This window comes from Myxocyprinus asiaticus, chromosome 41, assembly GCF_019703515.2.
Source record: "Myxocyprinus asiaticus isolate MX2 ecotype Aquarium Trade chromosome 41, UBuf_Myxa_2, whole genome shotgun sequence".
Lineage (NCBI taxonomy): Eukaryota > Metazoa > Chordata > Actinopteri > Cypriniformes > Catostomidae > Myxocyprinus > Myxocyprinus asiaticus.
Window position 1 is genome coordinate 34974689 of NC_059384.1, and position 25017 is coordinate 34999705.

Genomic DNA, 25017 nt, shown 5'->3' on the forward strand with positions numbered 1-25017 from the left:
TGTTTTTGGCACTATTTTGAGTAAATCCTACAGACTGTTGTGGTGAAAATCCCAGGAGATCAGCAGTTACAGAAATACTCAAACCAGCCCGTCTGGCACCAACAATCATCCATGTGATTATTTAATCAGCCAATCGTTTAGTGAAGTGTATAAAATCATTCAGGTATGGGTCAAGAGCTTCAGTTAATGTTCACATCAACCATCAGAATGGGGAAAAAAATGTGATCTCAGTGATTTGGACCGTGGCATGTTTGTTGGTGCCAGACTCTTGAGAGAGTCTCTCCTCAGTGGTATTTCCCATGGAGGGTTGTCTAGTATTTCTATCATTTCCGGAAACCAGGACTGATTGGGCCATTTCGGTGCAATTAACAGAACTGTTTCCTTGTCCACTTGGACTTTGCTGATGACAAAATGAAGGAGGTGCAGGTACCAGCATACTTGTGTCTCACCGGCCATTTGTGGGCAAGTGTGTCCATGCCCAGCTGGGCTTGGAACATGGAGTACCAAAGGGGACAGTGGGCATTCTCCGTGGAGGCGAATAGGTCGACATCCGCTTTGCCGAATACTTCCCAAATCCTGCCTTGAAAGCTTTTCATTCTGACATTGTGAATCACCATGTTGTAACTTGCTGCTGCCATGTGGTTTATGCCACTTGAGTCAGTACTGGAGAGGTCTCATGTGTAACAGACCTAACGGTATGACGGCAGATGCTGCCGCCATAAAACCCAGTATTCTCTGAAATGACTTCAGTGGCAATGTTTTCCCCAGTTTGAACTGAGACAGACACTGAAAAATGGTCTGTACACGCTCCTTTGTGAGGTGTGGGCGCATGCTCATGGAGTCCAAACGAACTCCTAAAAAGGAGATTTGCTGGCTGGGTAAAAGTGTGCTTTTTGCCCAGTTGATATTCGGAACCAGGTTTTTCAGATGGCAAAGCAGCAAGTCTCTATGTTCGCCCAGAAGTGCCTCTGATTGGGCTAGTATTAGCCAATCGTCAAGATAATTCAAGAAACGCACACCGTTCATTTTCAATGGGGCGAGCGCCTCATTGAAGAGCCAGAGACAGACTGAAAGGAAGGACTTTGAATTGATTCGCAGTTCCCTCGAACACGAATCTCAAATACCGCCTGTGATGTGGTGCAATTGGTACATGAAAGCACGCATTCTTCAGATCTATTGACACAAACCAGTCCTGAGGACGGATGTGCGATAAGATCTGTTTCTGAGTTAACATTTTGAATGGGTGCTTCGCGAGCGCGCAATTCAAGCATCTCAGATCTAGAATGGGCCGAAGCCCGCTGTCTTTCTTCGGAATGAGAAAATAATGACTGTAAACCCTGCTGTGTGTGTTGCAGTCTGGGACAGTCACTATTGCTTTTTTAATGAGAGGGGTCAACAGAGAATGACTGGTTCGAGCTGACAGAAAGGCTACGTTAACTCAGATAACAACTTGTAGTGAGCAGAATAGCATCTCAGAATGCACAACATGTCGAACCTTGAGGCTGATGGGCTACAACAGCAGAAGGCCACGTTGGGCATTTTATTAGGAACACTATGGTGTCCGATTGTCAAAATTGCTTAGAAAAGCATTAGCGCACCACTCATTGACAAACCACATGATTTTAGGTATCATTTATGTCCACAGCACAAGGTAACATACAGGACAACTTATGTGCTTAAAAATTAGGGTAAGGGGTTTTGGAAAATCTCAAAGAAAACCTAAAAGCGACAGTTAAAGTGATACTACAAAGAAGTTTTCTCTTCATAGTAATTCAGCTGCCTAACCCTGTCTGCTACGGTGGGTGATGGCGTTGTTATAGCTTGAGGTAGAGACACTAGATGTCTCTCTAAGATGTAGCAGCAATCACAGTACCATCTGTTGCTCTGTTTGAGTCATTATGGGTTGAGTAAGAACACACAACACTGGCATAAACCTCAATGAAATCAAGCCTGTCTCTCCTAACAATGAATAACTCATCTTACCTGTGTGGCTGCACTGTAGGTAGAAGCTCTATCACACTACCAATGCCTGATATCTGCAGTCATGCCCTGTTGCACATATTAATTAATTAATTTTAATTTAATTTAATTTAATTTAATTTTCTTTATTTATCACACATTATACATTTGCACATATACAGTGAAATTCTTCTTTTTCACATAACCCAGCTAGGCTGGGGTCAGAGTGCAGGGTCAGCCATGATACGGCGCCCCTGACAGACCTATTACAGAACAGGTCTCCAAACTGTTGCGTGTGTTTAAATCTGTCATATGTAAGTGATATTGCATGCCTCTGTTCACAGGTTACTTCAGCCAAGCAGCAACATCAGGTTTACATTAAAAGGAATGTCACATGCCAAGCATGGTGGCATATTGTACAATATTATGTTACTTTTTGTTAATGAATAATACATAATACAGAGAGATAACCTGACTGTAGGCAGTAAGCAGCAGAGTCTCCTTCCTCTGCGATGGGAGGATACAACAGTTTGATACCCAAGCATGTAGAGGCCGAGGCGAACTGTAAGTTGACGTTAGTTTACTTGCATGGTGTGGCCTTTTAACTTTTGTTCAAAAGTTGCGACAAAAGCAGGTGTTCCTAGGTTATTGTAGACTTAAAAACACTGCAGTATTAGTTGCAAACAGAGATAAGTGTGGACTGCTTTTACAAAAACTGACCTTTAAGAGCATTAATGCTATTTGTGATATAGCCCTTCTAAAAAAAATAACAACACCTTAAACCAGCCTAGGTTTGCTGGTCTGTGCTCAGCTATTTTAGCTGGTCGGCCAGTTGGCAAGTGCCAAAAAACCCTTTAAAACCAGAAAAGCACACCAGCCTGACCAAGCTTGGATACCAGCTAAGTCCAGCAGACCATCTTAGGCTGGTTTAAACTGGTAATTTCAGCAGGGAGGGTTTATGACATTTGATAGGTAAAGTTATTTTGATATGAACGTTATTTTGAATGTCATTCTTCCAGTGACTCTGATTAAGTAAGTAAGAGCTGGTTAAGATAACCAAATTTGGCTGATTTGCTTACTTTCAGGCGTGGTTTCAGTTGTGTATGTCTGCGCTCTGCAGGTGTATGCGTTTGCTACATGTATTTGTCACACAAGGCATTATGTATGGGTTTCTAATTTGTATCTGATATGTCAGGTAAAGACTGGTTATGTAAATACTTGTTTATAATTGAATTAATATGACTGACTTTATAGAGTTATGGGTAGTTTGTAAAGGCTGCGTATTTTTGACTTTAAAGGGGGAAATTTGTACCATTATTATAAATACATACTGTATTTGGAGTAATATTTTATGGGAAACTGGCTTATGTTATGAAGTGCTATTGTTGACTTTTTAACATGCATATTCATAAAACAATAGATTGGCTAGTTTTAGGCTACAATGCTTAAAGATAGCATGATAAACTTGGTTGTTTAAGGATCATTTGTCGTCATTGTAATGATGCCTTTAATGAATCTTGTATCTTTTTTCTGTATGCTTTACCTTGCAAAGGTTCATCTGAAACCTCGATCCGCTCACAGCTCAGGTCTCCTATCTTTCTTTTGCTAGCGGTCCTGGCTCCTGTTTCTTTACGCTGCTCATGTTGCCTGCACTTTTGTTCTTTAAAAGGTGAAATAAGGAGACAAGCCTTACCATGGTACAAAACGTGTTATCTTGAAATGTTTCAGAGAGCTGAACACTTTGATGAGGTCGTTTTCTGGATTCAAAGGGGGCAGAGATGACGTCAGCCCAAAACAGGTATGCAAAAGTGTGTTTAGTGGGCTGTTGCATTTAGCTGATGGTAATGTGGTTTGTAACATACTGTATAAGTACTAGCATGGGATATGTTAAATGTTAAGTATGTTTTTTTTATTTTTTTTTTTTTAAATATCCTACTTTCTCTTATCCCAGTTTAATATGCAGAGAAGACTATAATTAAACCATTAGTAGGCTAAAAAGCTACTAAAAACCATTAGTAGTCCCCTAAAAAGTTTAAACACTGTGGCTCTGTGGTGCTGTCAGTACATTGCTCTGTTTTAGCATCATGACAGGCTGACATAGCAATATTTGCTCAACCAATGGCACAAGTTTGATACCCGATAACTAAGGTTTTTTGTCTTTCCTTACTGTGACGAGCACAGACATAGAGGCTACAAGAATCCAAAATGAATGGAATTCCAGATGCAGTTTGTTGTGCAACCAAAAACGTAAAATTGTGCAAATTATCTCTGATTATTATTGGAGTTTATATGTGGGTCATACGCTAGGAACCTGCATTAAATTTGGCCGATAACCGATAGTTCCAAAAGCAGCTTTCGGTGCCGATTAATTGGCAAAATTATTAATCAGTTAACTTCTAATCATTATCGCAATATCATCGATTGTGCATTTAGTCCAAATAATACAGATAATAATCTCCTGGCAGACAGTAGCGGGTCCTCTGCCCTCTTGTGACCAGCATCAAGCTCCCCCGCCCCCTGGCGGATGGCAGCGGCTCCTTTGTCTCCTGGTGGATGGCAGCGGGCTCCTCCACCTTCGGGCGAACCGCTCCAGTACCACCGTATCATACCTCCCCGGCGTCGCAACCCTCCCCCAGTGGTGAGGGCTTTTCTGACGGCACGTCTTCCTCCTATCCTGGATTTCGGCACCACTGTGACAGTCTCTGCCTTCCCTACCAAGGAAGAAGCGGGAACTGGAGTGAAAAATCGACAGAACTTTAATTTCAAACTCACATTTAAACAGTACACAAAACATGGATGCACACACACACAGACACGTGCGTCTCACTCTCTCTCTTCAGCTGGCGTCCCTGGCTCGTCCTGATCCCCCTCCCGGCAGTTTAGGACAATTCAGTGCTGACATGCATCCTTACTGCCCAGCCACGCCCTCCTCCTCATCACAATACCATTCCAAAGTGTTTCACATTTACTACATTACCAAAACATATGCATTATCTCTGCATTCAAATGAATGCATCATGGACTTTCTGAAGATATATTTGGTGTAAACAATAACATTTTGTAGAGAGTATAATGTGCAGTGTATTAAGTTAAATTGTAGTAGTTTATGCTTTGTACTAACTGGTAATTTCGGAGAATTCGTTAAAATTTTTCCTCCATTCTATCACTGAATATTCACATTGCATATCATTTTTCCAAACTGTCTTTCTTTGTAAACAATTGTTCCCTAATTCAACATTCAAAACTTTATACAATTAAAAAAATAAATCCATTAACAGTATTTCTGGTATCCATCTGTTTTCTATTTCAGTGTATGTCAAAATGTTAACATTTTTAGCTGATTGAGCTACCCAGCTACGGACTTTGAATATTTTAAAACATGAATATCCATTACATTATATTTATTTTTTTATCTTATTTTTGTTACATAAATCACCCATAATATTAATGCCCAACATTTGCCATACCAATGAAGTACTATATTTGGGAATATGTGGTATTCTTACTTAATCCCATAATGAGGTATATATTGTGAAATTGTCAAATCCAAATAGTTTATTACAGTTTCTCCAGCACCTATATGAGTGGACTATAATCAGGTTTTTAGACAATTTACACACTTCCTTTTGGGATTCTTTATACAGAATTTACTTCAATTTAATATTTATCTTTTGTTGTTCCATATGTACCCAAGAGGGGGAAGTCTCATTCATTTTAAACCTATACGAAATATTACAAAGCTGACATGCGAAATAGTACAATTTAAAATTAGGTAAATTTAAACCACCCTTTTCATATGGGCATTGTAATATTGACAGTTTTACTCTGGGTTGTTACTTCAATGTAAATCTATGTTTAGTACCTGTTTTATCAACCGTGAGGTGAAAATCATAAGTTATTTTGCTTAGAAAAGTTGCAGCAAACAATTTGTGGTATTTCAGTCATGTCTGTAGCACAAACGGTGCTGGGACAAGTTACCTGCCAGAGTTTAGTAGGTTAGGTTTTGGTTTACTGTGTTTTTTTTGTTTGTTTTTTTTTCATCCATAATCTAAATTATAAGCAATAGTAGATGCTTGCCTTTGCAAACATCACTTAAATGTACATATCCTACTATACCTTATAACCTCTAAGTACTTCAGGTAGGAGAGGTAATATTACAAACACTCACACCCAGTGTCTTGCGGAGTGATGAGGTGGGCTAGTCAAATCGTTCAGTTTCTCCTGTGTCTCTGTGTCATGGAGTTTTGTAACGTATAGAAGCTCTTTTCATTATTGATCATGTAGAGAGGTTTCTTAGCTCCTTTACATTGAGGTGGACATGATCTCAATTACCTGCTCTGTGGCCTCGCTCTTTAGAAGGCTAATCACTTAGCATAAGTAATTACCGATAATGCACCTTCATGCCCAAATCTTATATTTTAGGAGATTTGGATGTCTTATCTCATTAGGCTGATTTATTTAGACTAACAAAGTGTACACTAGCCACCGCTGTGATGTTTTATTTGACTGCAAATACAGCAGTTGTCTCAACTGTTGGGCCACAACCCAAAAATGGGTCACAGGGCTGTTCTGACAGCAAGGATAAAATCACTGCTAAATGTAACTGATAAAAATGCAACTAACCATATAATTGCAGTTAAATATGTAGACTTATCAACTTTTAAAAGAGAGGAGAAATTGCTTCCCTTGTCTTGTTTTGATGTTAAAGGCCATGCTACCAATCACACTCTATAGAATTATGCAGCAAACTACTCGCACTTCTACATACTGCGGGAGTGTTTACCTGCAGTATGTAGAATATTCCAAATCAGTCACTTAGGAGGGTCCATTTCAACTAGAGGTCGTACAATAATGGTTTTGCCGATACCAATAACCAAGGTGGTGCAAAAGTCCAATAACGATTAATCGGCTAACAGTTTTTAAAAATACATTTATAGAATGATAAAAAATGTCTTAGTCTTTCCTCACTATGAAGGGCACATACATTGAGGCTCAAGAATGAATAAAATCCCAAAAGCAGTGTATTGTGCAACCAAAATCCCAATAATAACCAGATAAAATAAGATTTGGTGTATAACTAGAAACAAGCCCGAAGTCACCAGAGACTCTTATTTTGAAATTACAGACTTGCCTCCATTATAATGCTCTATATGTAAGTATTTGCCAAATTAAGCTTTTTATAGCCTATATATTCACCAGATGAAGAGTTTTGTATATATATATTTAAAAAAAAACACACGGTGGCTTCAAAATTCACGTTTGAGGTATGAAAGTGTGTAATATATGTTGTAGAACAAAAACTCCCCATATTGTCAAGTAATATTTACCACATTCCTTATTTTACTCATAAGTTGAAAAACCCAATTATAAAAACCCATAAGAAAATCCTGAGGGAACCCATGGCGAATTATCTTCGGGGTTTTTGGACTACAACCTGAACATCTCTATATGGGTTCACCTCTAATTTCAAGATGCTGCCTTTAAGGCAGATGCCTGTGTAGAAAATAGACAGCAAGGCATCTGATTATAGAACAGAACTATACTAAGTTCTGGGTTTCATAATACTAAATAGCATATGGAGCAGCTTCCTCTGGTGTAAAATCCATAACAAAGGATGAAGATGCTTCCTAAGCCACTGTCTAGTGACTCTATTTGGGTTAGAGAGGTAGTCCCCTCGGCATGATATTATTAGTTGCTCTAACTAGCTTTGGCGCCTATATCAATGAGCGTCTAAATAAGGAAAGGCTCATGGCGTATTCTAGACTAATTCCACTTAATCCCAACATATCTACTGCTGCTTAGCATTGTTTCTGGTGCCAGGCATGGCTTGCTGAGATTAGCTGTGGTTAACTCCTCCACTACTAGTGTTCACACGACACGGCTGCCTCAATATGCTCAATATGGACTAATTCAACAAAATTCTCATGGACCAGTTAGCAAAAGAATGTAAGTGACATGTTGGACTAGTCAATTTTATCCTGGGAGTGGGTTTAATTATTAATTACAGTTACAGAAGAGAAACAGGCGGTTGAACTTTCACCCCATAGGGTCACAGATGGTGAGTAGATTTGTTAAAGAGACAGTATAATAAGATCAGTCATAACAGTATTTACAGAGTTGCAGGATTGTTAAACCATTGTTTAAATGTAGTTTGTTTTTGTTTTTTTAGAACATTTTTAAGTATTTATAACTGATTTTACCAACAGCAGTGTTTATGGATTTAGTGATCCCAAGAGCTGGGAAGAATGAAATTTAGCATCAATAACAGAATGCGTTACATATTTCTTAAAGAGGTTTGTGGCAAATCTGTAATGTCCTCAACTACAACAGAAACTTTGGTCAGTCAATTGCATGTTCAGAATAGACCAATGAAGAATTTAATAGGAGAAGTGGAAGGAGAAAGGAGTGGGTCTCCCTCGAGTGCCTTGCCACTAAAATAGTATGGGATGTTGTCATTTTGGCCAAAATATGGGATATCCTGGCTAAACATGGGACAGTTGTCTACCCTGGTCCCCATTCACTTTCACTGTATAGAAAAGAGCAATGTCAACATTATGATAAACTTTTCATTTATTGTTTCATGGAAGAAAGTCAAATGGGTTTGTACAACATTAGAGTAATGATGACAGAAATTTTTGTGTGAACTATCCCTTTATGTAAATGAAGCAAAACTTGAGGTGAGTGAACTGATACCTGATATTGAAATCTGGATCTCTTGGAGGCCACAATGCAAATTCCTTGATCCTTGTGAGGCAAATTCAGACAAACCTGAAAGCATTCATTAAACTTCTTGAGATGAGCAGAATATTTCCACTCTCCTCTCTGAAATGCTTAAAGCCTTTTATGGCAACATAACAACCTCTCTGTGAAATTAGCTCACATGCTACAAAGTCCACAATGCTAACTTCATTGTCCAAACTAATGCTGCAGTTGTTCATTAGGAATCCCCAACTGTTTATTGTGGTTTCACAGATGGCACAACAGGGTACGGTAGCTTGAGCTGTTTGCACTGTTTGCCACATGCAGAGAAAAAAGCAGAGGCAATAAAGCTGCTTGAAGCGTGGCCTCCTTAATTGACTCAGATTAAAGGGGCCTACTCACATTCTCCACCACAACAATATGAGACGATTTAACGATTTAAGAACTATTTAACCGAGAGGAGGGGGTACAATTCTGACAACAATCCTCTTGGCCAGCTTCAGTTTAATATTGAATATTTTAACACACAACAATTTCACCAGTATACTGCACAATGAACACACCAGACTTGTTTCTTTAATTTTAGGTGTGCTATTACTTTTGTAAGTGATTGGATTTATAATTTTCGCCTGATGGGCAATGAAATGGGGGATGAATCCAATAGACTTACGCTAAAGGAGGGACTTGAGCCATACACTAATGAGCCAAAACATTATGACCAATCACAGTTGAAGTGAATAATGTTGAACATCTCCTAACAAGGCCACGTGTCAAGGTCTGGGTAGATTAAATGGTAAGCGACCAATCAGTTCACATAGTCAACGTGTTAAATTCAGAAGAAATGGGCTGGAGTAAAGACCTGATCAACTTTGACAAGGGCCAAATTGTTATGGCCAGACGACTGGGTCAGAGCATCTCTGAAATGGCAAGGCTTGTGGGGTGTTCCCGTCCAGCAGTGGTGAGTACCTACCAACAGTGGTCCGTGGAGGGACAAACCACAAACCGGTGACAGGGTGTTGGGCGCCCAAGGTTCATCGATGTGCGAGGGCAACGAAGTCTATCCCGTCTGGTCCGAACCAACAGAAGGTCTACTGTGGCACAAGTCACAGAAAATTTGAATGATGGTTACCGGAGGAATGTGTCACAACACACAGTGCATCGTACCCTACTGTGTATGGGGTTGCATAGCTGCAAACCGGTCAGAGTGCCCATGATGACCCCTGTCCACCATCGAAAGTGCCTTCAGTGGGCACACGAGTGTCGGAACTGGACCTTGGAGCAATGGAAAAAGGTTACCTGGTCCGATGAGTCCCATTTTCTTTTACATCATGTGGACGTCCGTGTAAGTGTGCGCCGTGTACCTGGGGAAGTGTTGGCACCAGGATGCACTGTGGGAAGACGACAAGCCAGTGGAGAGAGTGTGATGCTCTGCGCAATGTTCTGCTGGAAAACCCTGGGTCCGGCCATTCATGTGGACATCAATTTGACACGTGCCACCTACCGAAACATTGTTGCAGACCAGGTACACCCCTTCCTGACAGTGGCATTCCCTGAAGGGAGTGTCCTCTTTCAGCAGGATAATGCGCCCTGGCACACTGCACACATTGTTCGGGAATGGTTTGAGGAACATGATGAAGAGTTCAAGGTGTTGCCCTGGCCTTCACATTCCCAGATGTCAATCTGATTGTGCATCTGTGTGATGTGCTGCACCAACAAGGCGGATCCACAGTGGCTCCACCTCACAACTTACAGGACTTGAAGGATCTGCTGCTAATGTCTTGGTACCAGATACCACAGGACACCTTCAGGTGTCTTGTAGAGTCCATGCCTCAGTGGGTCTGTACTGTTTTGGTAGCATGTGGAGAACCAACAGCATATTAGATAGGTGGTCATAATGTTTTGGCTCATCTGTGTATATTCATCTGTGTATATATCATAGAGCCTTGGGGGCTAGTCCTGTTGACCTTGTCAAGTAATTAACTACCTAATAGCCACCAATAACACAATCTCAAAACACTAACAACCACTTTGAACACTGTAAAGTAGCTAAGGATGGGTTCTTTTGACTGGGGAACCAGCATCCCCTTACATTATAGTGATCAAACACAATATACACATAGAGTAAATATAAAAATCTACTACTGGGTCTTATCACATGATAGGATGTTTTGTCAGAGTTTGACCAACAGAAATTTAATTGTATTCATTTACAAAGTCGTGGTTAGAGATGAGGACAGTAGGTCCAGAAATTCCACCGGCTGCCCTTCCTCGCACATAATCGCACATGAAATAAGCGGAATAATGTAAAGTCAGTCAGTTGTTATCACACAATAAACCCCGACAGTGTGATCAGGTACATTGTACTAAAACAACTAAAATCCACCTCCAGTTTGTGTGGGAGTTCTGTTATTATACAGCCTTTTACAAGACTATTTGCCAAATAAACAAATGTATGGATATGAAACACTGATTGGATTAAAATTGTGTAATTATGTGAGAAGAAGTAAATTGCTGAACAGCTGAAATTCCACCTCCGGTTTGTGTCAGAGTTCGGTTGTTTATTTTGTAATTAATATATGTCTGACTGCTTATTATGCATCTTATTACAATAATTCTTGCCAAATAAATAAATGCACATGAAACATTGATTTGAGTTTAAATTATTTTATTAGCATACTTGTAGAGATCGCAGAGTTCTATGTGAAGAAGAAGAGACGGCTGGCAGACCCCTGATTAGCGGTCTGATACGTGGAGCTTCGGTTGTTTCAGAGAAATAACAGACAACTAGATGGCGCCGTTGACCTCAGTTTCAGTCATCATCTAGTGCAGGGCTATTCAACTGGCGGCCCATGGGCCAAATCCGGCCTGTTCGAAATTTTCAGTGGCCCACGTGAAGTTGTCAATTTTCATAGGGGCTGTTCACACTGAACGCGTTTTATGTTTGTTCATGCTGTTTTTAAATTGTGTTCCTATGTAAATTTGTGCTAGATGGACAGTGTACAGTGTCTCGTTCAAAAGCGCTGCATTTTTTAGATTCTTTCAGAAACTGCACTACAAATGATCATCATCCATCATATTGATGGAATGGGAAGATTAAAGAACTAAAATCATGGAGACAGAAAAGTTCTGTTCATTAATTTAAATAAGAAAACATTTGATTTGGAAAGTCAAAAGTTTAAATCATAACATATATAACAAACTTAGATTTGTGTAATGTCTGATGCAACTTCACAAACAATCAAGGTGCATAGAGAGAGCAATTTTCTCCATATACTGTATAAAACTTCAATGTTGTTGTTTAATAAAAAATTTATTATCAGTCTAAATTACTCTCTCATAAACATAAAAATGTTTATAGTAAACAAATATTATAGACCTACTATAACATGTTATTCTTGAACCGCATGCCCCAAAGACTTTTCCATCTGGCCCACTTGTCAATCAAGTTAAATAACCCTGATCTAGGGGTTTAAAACAGCATCTTTTACTGATATCATGTGGATTATATTTATCTATTCAGCATGTGTCTCATATTTAAATGCCTAATTATATGCTGGCCTCAGTGCCATGGATGTGTCCAAATGTTTGCAAACAGTATACCGATGCTCAGCTCTTTTGACCTTCTTTTTTTAAATGTGTGCAAAGAACAAAGAAGAAAATTGCAGTGAGTGTAGGGCGAAATCAAGAAATGTAGGGCTGCATCCAAAAGCTAAGCCAGCTGACTTGGTGCTCTGCTGCCTAATCAGTTAATGGCTTAACCAACAGCATTTTTGGATGAATGTACCCCTTAAAGAAACTGGTCTCAATGTAGTTTGAAAGGGACCTCTGTTTACACCCTCCAAAGGCAGCATTTTCCAGCTTTGAGTGCAGCCAAGGAATGCCCTACTTGTTTGGATGAGATAGCAAAGACATAACATGCTTTAGTTATTTGTTATTTTACTAGTGAGAAGTGATCGCAGTGCTGCGGTTAACTTTAAAGCCCATAGCATCCATATTAGTTTGCATCATTTCATTGACATTTTTCATATGTGAGCAGTTATATGAAATAACTTTAATACAAATAAAAATGGTTTACAGGTTAATTTACTGTTGTAAAAAATATGTTATCTTGTCTTGTTTTTTTTAGATGGATAATGCTTCTACAAAACTAACTGTTATAAGTCAAATGGAAAAGCAGTGAGTAGGCCTGTCTATAACTTCACTGAACATCAGCTTTCAGACTCATGTGTGCTCTTTCTCATTAGGAGATCCCTCGGGAAGATGTTTCCTCACTCAGGAAAATCCATCATCTTTGACAACTTTCCAGATCCGTCTGACACCTGGGAGATCATTGAGACTATTGGTAAAGGGACTTATGGGAAAGTTTATAAAGTCCTGAACAAAGTCAATGGCAGTAAAGCTGCTGTCAAAATCCTGGATCCAATCCATGTGAGTAAACATCTCTGTGAAAAATGAATGTCAGTAAATGCAGTTGTACAACAGTACTTTTTTTCTCGAACCAACCTTTGTTTTTTAGGGTCATAATGAGAGATTAAAGTAATAAGCCACAATAAGGTCATACGTTACAGTGATTTTAAAATGGGTAAGGGCAGAGGTTAAATTGGGATATGATATGACAAACAACCCCCCCCCCATCCCATCCCCCCAACCCCTGCCCACCCTCATGACCAGCACAGAACCTTTTTTCTTCGAATGTAGCTCATCCAATCATTAATGTAGCTCATCCAATGTAGCTCATGTATTCATATTACAGTCATAACTAAACATTTTAAATAAAAAACATACCTTTCATAATACGCATGTCAATGGGACATGTTCAAGGACCCTGTTTTGATAAACACTGAGTCATTACATAAAGTCCAAACTTTGAGTTACCAAGCAAACCCAAGGTCAGATTTTCACAAAATTCAAGGTTAAGGGCAGGGTCAGGATAGGCCCTGGAGGTTCGGCAATCAGTTCACATCTGTGCACACCTATATGCATGCATATTTGCATTTGTGTTTATCTGAAAGTGTTTATGCTTTCAGAGAGGCCTGTAGACAATTACGGACCACTAAAAAACATCTACTTGCCACTGTCATTTAAAGAACAGAAAATGTTTATCCCACAGATATGCCAAAGGCCCGCTCTCTCTCTCTTTATTTTCTCTTTCTCATCATTTCCCCACTCAGACACTCAGCTTTCTTTTCCTTTTAGTGACTGGGCAAATATAAAGCCCCCTCACAGCACATACCCAGCCTAATCATGGAGAGATGGCTTCGGGAAAATGTGCAATATGTGTTCATTTAATCAGAGTTTCTCCAAGTCACCCTTTCAAGGTCCTGAAATGAGGTTTGGAAGTCTTTCAATGGCTTTTGGCTTCCGCTATATTTAAAATTACTCATCTCGAACATATGAATCTAGGCTTAATTTAATAGACTGCAGCTGCTGTGGTCAATGTACCACAAATATGCACAAATATTTATTTTCACTGCTTTTCAAACACAGGAAATGCAGTAATCATGTGTGACAATAGAAATATGGAGCACTTGAAGCAAAAGGTAGCTACAGATGAAACCTGTGTGTCGTATCTGTTCAAATTCAACACTCAGAAGTTGTTTTTCCTCCAGGTTCCATCTATAAACAGTAATTTCCCAATGCTGAACAACATGGAAGCCAACAAATTCTATTTAAATCTAGTCCAGTGTGTTCTACTGCTGTGAAACTTTATTAATGTTGACATTTCATGGCCTTTCCAGATTTACTGATAAATTCAATAAAATGAGTCACAAATATATATATATATATATATATATATATATATATATATATATATATATATATATATATATATATAATTTGTTTTTTTGCACGAGTGCCTCTATTTGTTCTACATTCAGCACTGAATAGTTTAAGGAGTGCCTAAAGTTCACACCAAAATGAAATTTTGTCATCATTTACTCACATTCTTATTGTTCCAAACCTTTTTGACTACTTCTTGCATGAAACACAAATGAAAATATTTTGCAGAATGTCATAGCTTCTCTTTTCCATACAATGAAAATGAATGGGGAATGGGGCTGTCAGTCACTAGAACTAACAAAAAAGCTTTCATACATTTTGGTCTGTTATCGTGTTAATTTTAGAATACTTGAAATATGGTGCTGAGTCGCATGTAGTCCTTTTATGATACTTTCACTTTAACTTAAATGGTGTTTTTTTCTTTTTCCCTCATTGGAGCTCAAGTCTCATTCACTTCCATTTTATGGAAAAGAGGAGCTCAAACACTCTGCAAAATATATTTGTTTGTGTTTTATAAAAGAGAGAGAAGCATAAAGTGTAGGAACCAAACATTAATTTTAAGTTTTGGGTAAAATGTTCTTGAAGAAATGGAAACCCTTTTAGGGCAATGGCTAGGTTATCTTTCTATAAAGCAGTTTAGAGTGTCAATCAGTTCTGTTCATCTCTTTCCTGCAGGATATTGATGAGGAGATTGAAGCTGAGTACAACATCCTGAAAGCTCTTTCAGATCATCCCAATGTTGTCAAGTTCTTTGGAATGTTCTTCAAGAAGGATTTGAAGAATGGGGACCAACTATGGCTTGTGCTGGAGGTATGCTTCACTTTTATGTCATGCATGTGGGCTTTATTTATTTAACCTTAAAAGAGGCAACGTGCACCACAAAATGCATACTATTTTTGTTTCTTATAGGGAGTATGAGAAAGAGTTTCTCACCCAATCTTGTTATCATTTATCATAGTTGGGTCTATTTTTAGTATGTGGGGCACGAAAAATGTTCTCTGATCGTTAAGTCAGCCTGACCTAAAAACAACATGGCCGCCCATAGTGCAGGACATGCTGACTTGTGATAATTAATTATATATTAATCTTACTTTTCTTCAGTAAAAAACAAAACAAAAAAATAAACTGCTAATATTAATTGTGAACATTGTCTTAAGATGTGGAAGGAGGAAATTAAGTCATATGTTGTTCATGCTGTTATTTAGCACAATTTGAAGTGTGCGTATCCCCTGATACATTGCCAGATTGAGGGAAGTAAAAGGGTTAATCCACAATATTACACATACACATTTATTACACTTAAAGATGTCATACATGCAACTTTAAAGCTAAACTTTTCTTAGTTTAGTTGCACACACACACACACTCTCTCTCTCACACACAGACACACACACTCTCTCTCTCTCTCTCTCTCTCTCTCACACGCACACACACACACTCTCTCTCTCTCTCTCTCACACACACACACACACTCTCTCTCTCTCTCTCTCTCTCACACACACACACACACACACACACACTCTCTCAACAACAACCGTGTTGAAAAAAAAGTGGCGGTGACGTCACCACGACGCTTGTGCCAGGCTATGTGCACCTTGAGACCACGTGAAGTGTCGAAAGCCCACTGGCAGGAGGTTACGGGGCAGACCCGATGGTACAAAATACCCAGGCAGGTGCTTAGTTTTGGTGGGGCTGATGGTAAGGCCCCACCTCTTAGTGGCAAGCTCCAGGTTCAGCAGCAGCACCCCCAACTCCTCCTCTGAGTGAGCAGCAATTACCAGATCATCGGCATACATAACATGGTTGAGCAATAGGGAGACATCCCTTGACCGCACCCAGGCATCTATCAGCCTCCCATTGTATCTGTACCAGATAGAAATTCCTCCGGTACAGCTATTGAAGGCTTCACGAACTACGTGGTCAAAATAGATGTTATATAATGTGGGAGCAAGAGGACATCCCTGTTGCACCCCAAAGTGTACAGGGAATGGCTCTGACTCCCGGCCACATAGTTTTACCCGGGCCCGCTCACCATCATGAAGGTCGTTAATGATCGTGAGCAGAGGGTCAGGGACTCCGAAAGCACGAAGAACAACTCAGAACCCAGGCCTACTGATGGTATCATAGACCTTGACCAGGTCAATAAAGCAGAGATGTAGGTCTCATTGGAATTCCCTACACCTCTGCTGTAGCAGACGGACAGAAAATATGGCATCCGTGCATGACCGCCCTTTCCTAAAACCGCATTGGGGCTCCGCAAGCCTCTCCTCAGCGTGCCTAGTGAGGCGATATTGAATAATCCTTGCCAGGACCTTTCCCGGCACACTGAGGAGTGAGATGCCCCTGTAGTTGTTACAGTCAGTGCGGTCTCCTTTCTTAAAGAGGGGGACCACCAGTGAATCCTTCCAATCCTGCAGATCCCTTCCAGTGGTCCAAACTGTTGTTATGATGTCATGTAGGGCAGTCTGTGCACAAATGCCACCCTCCCTCAGCAATTCGCCTGGGAGATCATCTCTGCCCGGTGCCTTTCTCGGTCTCAGACTCTGGATTGCCTTCAGTACTTCCTCAATAGATGGCACCTCAGCCAACCACTCACAGGGGATGACTTCTTCCTCCAATATTTGAGGCACTGCAGCCTCGGTAGGGTCATCCCCACTTTGTCCCACGTTGTTTTCCTGGCTGAGGGATTTCCCCTCCCCCAGGACCTCACAGAAATGCTCAGCAAATCTGCAAACCTGTTCCTGGGGGTCGGAGATTGGATCACCGTTCTTTCTCCTAATGATGGTAATAGGTGTGGCACTGCAGGTTACTTTTTTGATGTAATTAAAGAGCGATTTGTGATCACGGGCCGCTGAGGCAGACTCCATCTCCTCAGCAACCCGCGACCACCACTCATCCTTGCAGCGCCTCACGGCTCTCCGAGCCTCCGAGCGTTGTTATTGAGCTGATCTGGCCCATGCCTTCCAATCACTCCAGACCAGGTAACAGCATCCTGGCCAACTCGGGATTGAAATCACCCAATAAGATGACTCGATCCAGAGAGCCACTCCCTGTTGTTTGGCCTGCCCTGAGTAGAGGACTGTCCGCCCCTCATGGTGGCAGGAGCCAGAGCCGGTCCACCGGACCTCCTGAATACCACAGAGATCCAGGCAGCCTCTCCTCCGCAGTGAACGTCTAACATTCCACGTGGCCATCCGAAGTGGTTTTTTGTTGTTTCTGGAGGAGCCCCGAGGGTAAGAATTCAGTCTCCTGGCTCCGCCAAATGGGGTTTGGCCAGGAGACGTCATAGATGCCTGTCCCCCCGGGGCCTCCGGCACAAGCTTAATAAGTTCTTTTTATCGTAGTTTAGTGGTAGTTAATTGAAGGTGGAGGGGTTACCAGCCCCTCCTACCCATCCAGAGCCCCCATTTGGCCACTGTGGTTGTTACAAACACCATGAGGGGAAAGGCCAATCGGAATTGGACCTCCCCCCACAGCACTGTCCACGACAGTGTTGCCTGTCCGGCACCACAAGGAGGTAGTGGGTTGTTTGCCCCTACCTCCTCCACACACACACACACACACACACACACACACACACACTCTTTCTCTCTCTCTCTCTCTCTCTCTCTCTCTCTCTCTCTCACACACACACACACACACACACACACACACACACTCTCTCTCTCTCTCTCTCTCTCTCACACACACACACTCACACACACACATGTTGGTTTTGCTATACTTGTGAGGACCCTCCATAGACATAATGATTTTTATACTGTACAAACTATAGATTCTATCCCCTAACCCTACCCCTAAACCTAACCCTCACAGAAACCTTTTTATATTTTCAAAAAAAAACATCATTTAATATGCCATTTCCCTTGTGAGGATCACCCACAACAACAGGTTGATTCTCAATACTTGGTCCTCACAAGTATAGCAAAACCTGTACTCTCTCTCTCTCACTCTCTCTCTCTCTCTCTCTCTCTCTCACACACACGCACACACACAAACACACACTCTCTCTCTCTCACACACACACACTCACACACGCACACACTCTCTCTCTCATACACACACTCTCACACACACACACTCACACACTCTCTCTCTCACGGGGTCCTTGAGGCATGGCCTGGTGAGACAGGGCGTGGGGCGTGACCTGGCGAGACAGGGCGTGGAGCATGGCCTGGCGAGACAGGGCATGGAGCATGAGACCAGGGCAGAGCCAGTGGAAAGTGGAGCCATGAGAGGCTCGAGGGGTGGAGCCAGGGAAGCTGGATCCGTGACAGGCTCGAGGGCCAAAACTGGAGAACTGGGAGCCCGGAGAGTAGCCGAAAGCTCGAAGGCCCAGGGTGGAGCCAGAGGCTCGGAGGACCATGGTGGAGCTGAGGGATCGGAAGACTGAGGCGGAGCCGGTGGGACTGAGGACCAAGGCGGAGCCAGGTGACCAACAGATCAAGGAGGAGCTGGAGGGACGAGGAACCCTGGTAAAGCCAATAGGCTGGAGGACCGTGGTGGAGCCAATGTAACGTAGAGCTGAGGTGATGTCGAGGGATCGAAGGGCCAAGGAAGAGTCCAGGGCTTGGAGGGTCTAGGCGGAGTCGGAGGGTCGGAAGTTCTCCTTGTCTGGGATGTCACAGAGGGCGATGGACAAGCCGGTTACTTGGGGGGAACCGGCTGATCTGGAGAACATAGGGTGGGCACAAGGGCAGGAACCAACTCCAGCTCTAATAGCCCAGTGAGAGCTGGCTCTGGGACGGACGAGGCTTGCAACGCTGGCTCCTTGGCCGTGGCAGGCATGGACGTTGGTTCATTGACCATGACAGGTATGGGTGTTGGCTCGTTGGCTATGGCAGGCGTGGGTGTGGGCATGGGCGTTGGCTCGTGGACCAGAGGCAAGCCTGTGACATGGCATGAAACAGACTGAAGCTTGGCTGTGACATGGCATGGAGCAGACTCAGGTGTGGCTGTGACATGGCATGGAGTAGACTCAGGCGTGGCTGTGACATGGCATGGAGCAGACTGAAGCTTGGCTGTGACATAGCATGGAGCAGACACAGGCATGCCTGTGACATGGCATGGAGCAGACTCAGCTGTTGCTGTGACATGGCATGGAGTAGACTCAGGATCCGGGGCAGAAGGTGGCGCAAGCTCGGCGACCATGATGTGGGACCCTGGCTCGGCGACCATGACGTGGAACTCTGGCTTGGCGACCATGACGGTGCACGGCTCTGACATGGTAGTCATTGTAGGAGTGCATATTTCCTCTTCAGCCACTCCTACAGTGAAATATGAACCGTTCAGTTGCAGGGCTAAATTCATGTACTGAGCCAGACTGAGGGTAATCCGACAATCATTCAGCCCAAAACGGAAACAGTCCTTGAGGGCAATATCATTAAAGCCAACCTTGCAGGCCAGATCGCAGAAGTCCTCTACATATTCCTCCAGGGGATGATTCCCCTGATGTAGGCACAGGAGCTGAACTGCTGGGTTCATAGTCACTGGTCGAGTATTCTGTAATGATGCTTGCAGGCAATGACAGGCAGACGAAGACGATAAAGTGTGAAGAACCCAAGTGCAGTTTATTTAAAAATCCTAAACATGAATCCAAACAAATGTGAAAGTACAAAACAAACATAAATGACTTGACTTGACTAGACTTGACTACGTTACACAAAACAATACTCGACAAAGGCAAACGTGAGGGCTATAAATACTCTGACATGGGTAACAAAACAAACATAAACGACTTTGACTTGACTTTGACTTGACTTGACTTGACTACGTTACACAAAATAATACTCGACAAAGACAAAGGCAATCATGAGGGCTATAAATACTCTGACATGGGTAACAAGTTAACAAGACCACCAATGAAAATACAAGACTGATAACAATATAACAAGACAATGAAACATGAACCAATAAGAAGACAAGACTAATAAACAAAGGAACCAATAAGAACAAAACACATAAAACATGGCAGGAACAGGATAATCACATGACTAGACAAGGAAGTGAACAAATTTCAAAATAAAAGCCCTGAAAACATGAACAAACACATTTAAACCTGACAAGCATTAAGATTTTTTGCATTGTGCCATTATTTTTCTAAATAAAAATCATCCTGTCCAAATGCAATTATTAGGGGCCAAGCACAGAAGGTGCATAGGCACCTATTGTATCCGTTATTATTATTATTATTATTATTCTGGCTGGGAGTCTATGGCAGCCATATGAACCATACATAGGAAAATGATGAAAATTAGCACACTAATAGTGGTGGTCATGGATAGCCCCTATACCAAATTTGGGGTCTCTCGGACATACCCAATAGCGCAAACACCATGTCAAAAATGCACTATTCATTTGTGTGTATCTTTTGAACCATTTGTTCTAGAAACAAAATTATTTTTGCATCTGATTACTCTCCTCCTGATGATTCAAATGGAAACATTAAAAAAACCTCCCATTACAGTGGTCACCATCTTGGATCATGATGTTTTTTCACTACTATTCCTTCAAACATTACCCAATTCTGCCAAGCAAGGTATCAAAATAATCTCCAGGCTGAGCCGCACAGATTGAATACATAAGCATTTAGATTTTTGCCTTGTTTAAAAGTTACAGCATTGCAAAATTAATGAAGTCGATGTAAAACCGGATATGAGGCTATATCTCAGCAATAGTTTGTCATATCGAAACAAAACTTGGTATGCCTCATGAGGACCATGATCTGAAGGCACATGCAAAGTTTGGTTGCAGTCCCACCTATGGGTTTGTGTGTTTTGCCTGTATCTTTTTAACTGTATGTCCAAAGATTGTGGGGTTGGTGTCTGTGGGCTCCTTTGGTCAAGCGGATTTCAACAAAAATGATCTTACCATTGTTCTTTTTATGTATATTGAAGTGATATGTCTTTTGAAAGGATTGTCAGCTTTAAAAGAAAATTGGAATGCATCATCTACATCATGTCCTAAGGACACCTGAGCAGTTTTGTGACAGCACCACCTATAGCTCAAAAGATAATCCACACACGTGTGTAGACTCTAACCTTGCCACGTATCTTTGCCATCAGCCTGACATGTCAACTGAGTGGTGTTGTGTGAGAGCGTCTGGTCAAAGTTCTGAGGTTGTTGGTTTGAATCCCAAACTTGACAAATTGTGCAGTTGAAATTTGATTACAACACCACCTATGGGTAAAGAAATAGAGAATATTGCTAGTTTTGCCTATAACTTTTGAAAACTATGTTAAAAAATCTTGGGGTTGGTGTCTGTGGATTCCTTGGGTCATGCAAATTTCAGTGATATCAGTTTTTCCCATATCTGACATATTGACTCTCCACCATATTGAAAATTATTAAAACATTATATATCTTTTTAATACATTGTCAGATTTCAGATAAAAATTGGTATGCCTCATCAACATCATGTCCTGATGCTACTTAAGCAGTTTGGAGACAGTGCCACCTATAGTTCAAAAGATAACCTACATTTGTGTGCTGACAAGGAAGTCTCATTGCCACTCAAGGGATATGTCAACCAAAATTGGTACATATATAGTTCTCATCAAGCCGGACAACTTTCATAATTATAGTTATTAGCTCTGCCCAACTAGAAGTCAGACATTTTGGATTTTTAGAATACTCCACCTTGGAGATTCATGAGACTGTCATCACATTTAGATAACATTAGGCCAAGACATTGAAGATGCTAAATTGTGAACAGATTTTTGAAATATCGAGCGGTGTTGCCATGGCGAGGCATTGAATTAATGGCAAAAAATGGGAAACAGAAAGTGTTTCCTAGCTTCTGTGTGCAATGTGTGATTAAGATCAAAATTGAGATGACAGAGATGTACTATTTTGGGTCACGGTCATAGGGCCACCACCTGGCAGTAGGAAGTGTGGCTCTTATAACAGACTTTAAAGTAGTTCTCTTATATTTACCCAAATTGCTTCAAAGTTGTTTAGAAAAATGTCAAATGCCAAATGCATGTGTCCACTTTGCATTGTTTTCCAAAAGCCCCAGGTGGAAATGGACCCATGGTGCTTGGGCCCGTCATCATTGCTTGCAGCTATATATTTATATTTAGCTTCCACCCCAATGGAAGTCTATGGCAGTCCATAGAACCATAAGAAATTTGGCACTCTGATAGAGGTCATTATGAATAGCACCCTGTAAGGGGGTTCAGTGGAAAGGAGGAGGCGAGAACCGGCTTGACAACTTAAATAATAATTTATTAACCAAAAACACAACCAAAATGCACAACTAAAAACACAGCACAGCTGTCTGTAATTCTCTCTCTCTCTTGAACTGTCATCCCCGGCCTCCTTTATCCCTCGCGCGCCCCATCAGGCTGATTGGGGACCGGGTGTGTCTCATTCCAGCCCGGCCCCGCCCTACTCGGCTCTACACACCCATTCCAAATTTGGGGTCTCTATGACATACTCTATAGCACCACCACCATGTCAAAAATGCACTTTTCTTTTGTACATGTCTTTTTAACTGTTTGTTCTAGAGACACAATTTTTTTTTTCCAGATTACTCTCCTCTTGATAATTCTAAAAGACTCCTTACATTAAAACTTCACCCATTATATTGGCCGCCATCTTGGATTATGTCATTCAACGTTTTTTCACTTTTGCTCCTTCAAACTTTGCCTGATTTGCACACAAAATGGCTAAAATTAATCTCCAGACTGAGCCACACAGAATTAATTATACAGAAGTTTAATATTTTACTTTGTTGAAAAGTTATGCAAACACATATTTAAAGAGGTGGCTGTGAAAACAGATTTGAGGCAGTATCTCAGAGGCTGTATCCTGTATCCTAACAAAACAAAACTTGGTATGCCTCATGAGGACCATGGTCTGACCATGGTTTGATCATGCACAATTCTAGACCTATGGGTCAAGAATTGTGAAAATTTGCTTTTTTTGCCTGTAACTTTTGAACTGTACAGGTGCTTCTCAATAAATTAGAATGTCGTAGAAAAGTTCATTTATTTCAGTAATTCAACTCAAATTGTGAAACTTGTGTATTAAATAAATTCAATGCACACAGACTGAAATAGTTTAAGTCTTTGGTTCTTTTAATTGTGATGATTTTGGCTCACATTTAACAAAAACCCACCAATTCATTATCTCAAAAAATTAGAATATGGTGACATGCCAATCAGCTATCAACTCAAAACACCTGCAAAGGTTTCCTGAGCCTTCAAAATGATCTCTCAGTTTGGTTCACTAGGCTACACAATCATGGGGAAGACTGCTGTTCTGACAGTTGTCCAGAAGACAATCATTGACACCCTTCACAAGGAGGGTAAGCCACAAACATTCATTGCCAAAGAAGCTGGCTGTTCACAGAGTGCTGTATCCAAGCATATTAACAAGTGTGGAAGAAAAAGATGCACAACCAACCGAGAGAACCGCAGCCTAATGAGGATTGTCAAGCAAAATCGATTCAAGAATTTGGGTGAACTTCACAAGGAATGGACTGAGGCTGGGGTCAAGGCATCAAGAGCCACCACACACAGACATGTCAAGGAATTTGGCTACAGTTGTCGTATTCCTCTTGTTAAGCCACTCCTGAACCACAGACAACATCAGAGGCGTCTTACCTGGGCTAAGGAGAAGAAGAACTGGACTGTTGCCCAGTGGTCCAAAGTCCTCTTTTCAGATGAGAGCAAGTTTTGTATTTCATTTGGAAACCAAGGTCCTAGAGTCTGGAGGAAGGGTGGAGAAGCTCATAGCCCAAGTTGCTTGAAGTCCAGTGTTAAGTTTCCACAGTCTGTGATGATTTGGGGTGCAATGTCATCTGCTGGTGTTGGTCCATTGTGTTTTTTGAAAACCAAAGTCACTGCACCCGTTTACCAAGAAATTTTGATGCTTCCTTCTGCTGACCAGCTTTTTAAAGATGCTGATTTCATTTTCCAGCAGGATTTGGCACCTGCCCACACTGCCAAAAGCACCAAAAGTTGGTTAAATGACCATGGTGTTGGTGTGCTTGACTGGCCAGCAAACTCACCAGACCTGAACCCCATAGAGAATCTATGGGGTATTGTCAAGAGGAAAATGAGAAACAAGAGACCAAAAAATGCAGATGAGCTGAAGGCCACTATCAAAGAAACCTGGGCTTCCATACCACCTCAGCAGTGCCACAAACTTATCACCTCCATGCCACGCCGAATTGAGGCAGTAATTAAAGCAAAAGGAGCCCCTACCAAGTATTGAGTACATATACAGTAAATGAACATACTTTCCAGAAGGCCAACAATTCACTAAAAATGTTTTTTTTATTGGTCTTAAGATGTATTCTAATTTGTTGAGATAGTGAATTGGTGGGTTTTTGTCAAATGTGAGCCAAAATCATCACAATTAAAAGAACCAAAGACTTAAACTACTTCAGTCTGTGTGCACTGAATTTATTTAATACACGAGTTTCACAATTTGAGTTGAATTACTGAAATAAATGAACTTTTCCACGACATTCTAATTTATTGAGATGCACCTGTATGTCCTAAAATCATGGGGTTGGTGTCTTTTCCCATATTGGCCATACTGCCTCTCCACCCTTTTGACATTTATAAA

General features: G+C 41.3%; 1 protein-coding gene across 1 annotated transcript in view; it reads left to right on the forward strand.

Annotated features, from left to right (window-relative positions):
• Positions 1 to 3409: 3409 nt before the first annotated feature.
• The window catches only part of LOC127431844 (myosin-IIIa-like), a 133956-nt gene continuing 112348 nt past the window's right edge, over positions 3410 to 25017 (forward strand). The window contains exons 1-4 of the mRNA XM_051682446.1: positions 3410 to 3757; positions 12785 to 12834; positions 12903 to 13086; positions 15115 to 15249. Of these exons, the coding sequence (XP_051538406.1) occupies positions 3704 to 3757; positions 12785 to 12834; positions 12903 to 13086; positions 15115 to 15249 (423 nt within the window). The 5' untranslated portion in view covers positions 3410 to 3703. The remainder of the gene's footprint in view (positions 3758 to 12784; positions 12835 to 12902; positions 13087 to 15114; positions 15250 to 25017) is intronic.